General features: G+C 35.4%; 1 protein-coding gene across 1 annotated transcript; it reads right to left on the bottom strand.

Moving 5' to 3' along the window:
* Positions 1-868: 868 nt before the first annotated feature.
* On the bottom strand, positions 869-2602 carry LOC112506100 (glucose-6-phosphate 1-dehydrogenase, chloroplastic-like). The gene is made up of 4 exons (XM_025110129.1): positions 2447-2602; positions 1699-1749; positions 1205-1299; positions 869-1118 (listed from the first exon to the last, which is right to left on the bottom strand). The coding sequence occupies exons 1-4, from the start codon at positions 2600-2602 to the stop codon at positions 869-871; spliced, it is 552 nt and encodes a 183-aa protein (XP_024965897.1).
* Between the last annotated feature and the right edge of the window lie 2181 nt (positions 2603-4783).

The raw sequence follows: 4783 nt of genomic DNA, 5'->3' as shown, positions 1-4783 counted from the left end.
ATAAAAAATAAAACTTTTAAATAGTTGATTTGATATTAACATTGATATTTTTTTTTTCAAATTTATATTTTATTCAAAAATAAAATCATTATTGCTTTATTAAAAACACATAAAATCGTATTATAACATCACATAGACAAATAATAAAATAAAACATTAAAATCGAGATGTGTCTCGCTACATTGCACGAGAACTCTTCTAGTATATATATATATATATATATATATATATAGATACTAGTGATATACCCGTGCAATGCAGCGCGGGTCAATTGTGAAATATTCGTGTGACCTTGAATCATGAGTTTATGTGGTTAATTTGTAAGTCAACTAATATATAAAGTTGAAGATTAATATTGTGTATTAGCAAGATCGAATAAAAAAATAATTGCACAACGTATTGAGTTTCTAAACCTATATACTTAGAACTTATTACAAAACTTGAAATTATTTTAATAAGTTGTAAAACAAAAACGTGTTTTGTAAAAAACCTACTTCGTTGTGCGCCTCAAGGGGTCCACACTTCACAAAAGCTATCGGACTTATTGTAATGACGTGGATGCGTTTTATGCTACGACGCCTTAGCACCTTGACATAATCCCATAAAAAAATATTTTTCTACTCCCAAAATAAATGTTCAAAATGAAAAATGTCCACTTTTTAATCAAGAAAATGAAGATTTCACCTTTAATTATAGAGAACCTAACGAACTTCTTCATCACATGATTAAAGATAAAATCATAATGCAGTCTATTTACTTTTGAAAATACATTTGTTTTGGGACAAATTAAAATGGAAACGTAGATATTTAATTTTTATGTGACGAAGTATTTAAGATTGACAAAAAAAATAGCACATTTACGTGCGGATCAGTTGTCGCCTGTGAGATCTCCCCACCGGACATTGTAGTTTGCCGCCAGATAATGAGCTCCGACGGATCCTCTGCTGCCATACAGATACAAATCCGGTGCAATCTTCTTGGCTTCAAGTTCTTTCAACAATGGCGTGAATGTAGACCAAGAAGCATCGAGTTCATCACTTCTTATGAACAATCTTCGTTCTCCTTCGATCGCATCCAACATAAGCCACTCATATGCATCCGGGATTTCTTTCGAATACCTTCATCATCAATACAAATTCTCGTGAAATGTGCTATAATTCTCTTGAATTCTTATACGAGATCATATGAACAACCAATCTTTTACCTCGTACTGTAGAGCAAATTAAGGTCGCTGCGATCGAGCCTCATTCCAAGACTAGGAATCTTGTTATTGATCTTGAGATAAATGGCTTCGTCAAGCTGTACACGAAGTACGAGCTCGTTCGTAGCCTTATTCTAATCCGTCCCAAAGTTTCGCTTGTGTAGAGTTAATAAATTAACACTTATCATTTACATCTTATGATGATGTTTATTTTTTCAAACCTTACACGACTTAGGTTGACACTTATTCTTCAAAACGGTGGTAGCATGACGGGTGATAACGTTAATTTTTCCAAACGGTCAACATAACACTATGACGGAGACATTTATTTTTCAAACTGTCGTTGTAGTACAACGTACAGTGATATTTATTTTTCAAAACCGTCATTGTATCAATTTAATTTTGGACTTGTATTTATACATGTACACATCAATCTCTAGCATATAGACAAATTCACCCATATTTATACTCTTCACAATTAAAAGATCCCAATATACCTGCTCTCGTAACTTGTAACATGGTTGTCCAATTAGCCTAACTAACCATAGCTACAATTGAAACAAAAATTGACTCAATACGTGCCAGCTTAATTCATTATAAAAACACCACTTGAAAAGAGACCATTATACCATGCCTTGTATCTAACTTATGATACACAATATGTATCCAGTTTCATATAAAAAATTACCTAATTTTACCCACATCTGATGCTATAAAACAATAATAGAGCACTCAAGACCAACACCAAACAAACAATAGGCTATAAACATAAATTACATAGATGACAGATCGAGAAAATAATTTTAAGATGGAAAGAACGAGATAGAGAGATAAAGAGGTCGAGCATACCAGATCGAGCAGAGTGAATGAGATCGAGTAGTTTTTAACGAGATCGAGCAAAGTGAATAAGATCGAGTTGTTTTGAACAAGATTGAGAAGAGGCTGAGCAAAGCAAATCCAGACAGAAAAATTCCCTCATTAGTAAATTACAGTTTTACATAATATTATTAATAAAGCTACCATAATAACCATAAAAGACCCAAAAAAATCTAGACAAAAGGCATAAAGAACATAAAAACTATTGCAAACCTTCACTGTAATATATTGATAAACATTTTGCATAAAGTAGAGCATAAAATTGGAGAAGGGCATATGGGTAGAAAATTGAGCTGAATCCTGAATGTAAAGAAAACACCTCTTCTAGATGAAACCATATTACCATATGTACTTTATTTTCTGACGAACCACGCCACCTGAGAGGCAGATCTCTTTGCAGCGAATGATGGTGACTCTCTGGCCATTGAGTAGTTCTTTGGCCAAAATCGACGATAATTGGCCAAACATGTGGTGGCGAGCGTCCACCACCACCTCCCGTGCACAAATTCCCGATCCCGACACCATTTTCTCACCTCTCTCGCTTTCTCTCTTATGCCTCTCTTCTCTCCAATCCATGCAAGATGGAGTGGATGTGTGTATGGAGTCAAGGGTTACGATGTTGGGGTTTATGTTGTGTAGATCACGAGGGCCTGTATTTGAATCCCAAGTCCAAATTTCACAGAGCTAAGAAAGTGAAGCGAGGGAAGATGAGGAATTATGGTGGAGGAGAGCAATATGGAAAGATCTGGAGGAGAGGAACCATGGTTTTGAAGCTTTGCATTTTGAATTTAAGTTGAAGAAGTGTATCTTAAAGAGAAATGTAGGAGACAGTGACAGAGATAGGGGGTCTGAAACCTTCCAAAGTTGGGTATAAAACCCTTGCATGAAAAGCTTGTAGATTAGGCTTTGTGCGTTGTACTTAAGAGATTTTTTAAATTCAGGCTTTAAAGTGCAGTACTATGTGCTTAGAAGATTGTAATTAAGATTTTAGCCTAAATGCTTATTAATGTAGTATAGATAGTGATCAATAAAATAAGTTATAAAAGGCAAATTAGAACGTTTTCCTAACCTTCATATTCTTCTGTTAAGATATGCTAACAGAAGACAAAAGTTGTTATCTTTGGCTAGTATTGACTAGACTTTTTTCTTGCTAATCATCCATGCCTCATTGAAGGAAACCTGTGATTAGGCATCAGTAGTGGGAAGGAACCCAAGACAAAATTTATTACAAAAGAATAAAGAATTATAGGATTTAATCCTTACAGAACCAAAAACAGTCGACCAAAACCATATATATATACATATATTTGTCTAATCAAATGAGAACTGTTTAGTTTGTGGTAACCATGGGATCCAAAATGAATCAATCATTCAGGATAATTATTATAATTTCTTAAAATAAGTAGAAGGGTAAATTAGTAAATTATGTTGAGTATTCAATTTACTTTAATTAGTTTAATAATTTAATTTTTAGATAGATGTGTGTGTGTGTGTGTTAGAATGGACGAGATCACGACCTGTTTTTCGCCATCACTGGCCAAAACGTGTTTCTTCTCCGGTGCAATACTTTACATTGATCCCTTTGCCCAACACCGTCCGACGCCTCCTTCTCCGCCCATATCAGGCCACCGCTGCTTCTTATTCTATCCATCTCCAACCACCGGTCATCATCTCGTCAACCCTCACCTTCACCATTCCTACTCCCCTTGTTGAACAACCCAGATTGGTTTCGGTTTTTCATATCCCAAGAAATCTGGTTTCTTCACACCTAGATCGGGTTCGGTTTCTGGTTTTTGTTCAGATCTCATTTCAGATCGGGGACGTAACCTAGATCTTGTTAGAGATGTAATCCGGATATCGTCAGAGATGTAACGTAGAAGATGTAAGGTTTTTGGATGTTACCTAGATCTCTTTGGAGATGTAACGTCGAGTGTAATACAATGGTATCATAGTAGTATTACAGTTGTATTCATCAACCAGATCTGGTATCATAATGTGTATCATAATGTATTTTTGTCGTTATACGAAGTGTATCACAATATATTTTTGTCGTTAGACACCCATCCTCCTTCAGATCTAAAGATGATAAATACGTGAAGCTGAAGGAGAAGTATAAGAAGATGAAGAACTCTCAATGATAAGGAAAACGTCTTGTCGCTGAAGAACATGACTGGGCTGATTCATTTGAAGAATCATCCTCTGATGAGGAAGATATAGCCTATCTTTGTCTAATGGACAAGGATGTCAAAGATGAACCATTAGAGATATCATCCTCCAGTGATCCCTCGTCATCTACTCCTACTCAGGTACATTCCTTGAATGAACCCTCTTCTTCTACCTCTGATAGCCTATATGCACCAGATATGCAGACGGTTGATCTTTACAATGTCCTGACTGGCAAATCCAAAGATGAAAAGATTAATCTTGATCTTCAAGAACAATTAGAGAGATGCCATTCTAAGATCAAAGAGATGATTAAGATTGAAGAAAATCTTATGGATCAATTCATTGTAAACTAAACCATAAGCATCGAACGCGAGYTTAGGGTGCAAAGACAAAGGTAAATCCATTGTCACAGCATCCCTTTCTAAGAGGTCAAGCAAGTCTAAAAGATCTAGGTCTTTTCCTTCAGCTTGCAAAACTTCTTCCTCAGGGACTAAGAAATCTGAATCTCGTCAGAAATCTAAGTCACAGCTCAAGGTGAAT

Source organism: Cynara cardunculus (genome assembly GCF_001531365.2).
Source record: "Cynara cardunculus var. scolymus isolate 2C chromosome LG 2, CcrdV1, whole genome shotgun sequence".
Lineage (NCBI taxonomy): Eukaryota > Viridiplantae > Streptophyta > Magnoliopsida > Asterales > Asteraceae > Cynara > Cynara cardunculus.
Note: the sequence above shows the minus strand (reverse complement) of the source record. Positions and strands in the feature narration are given on the sequence as shown.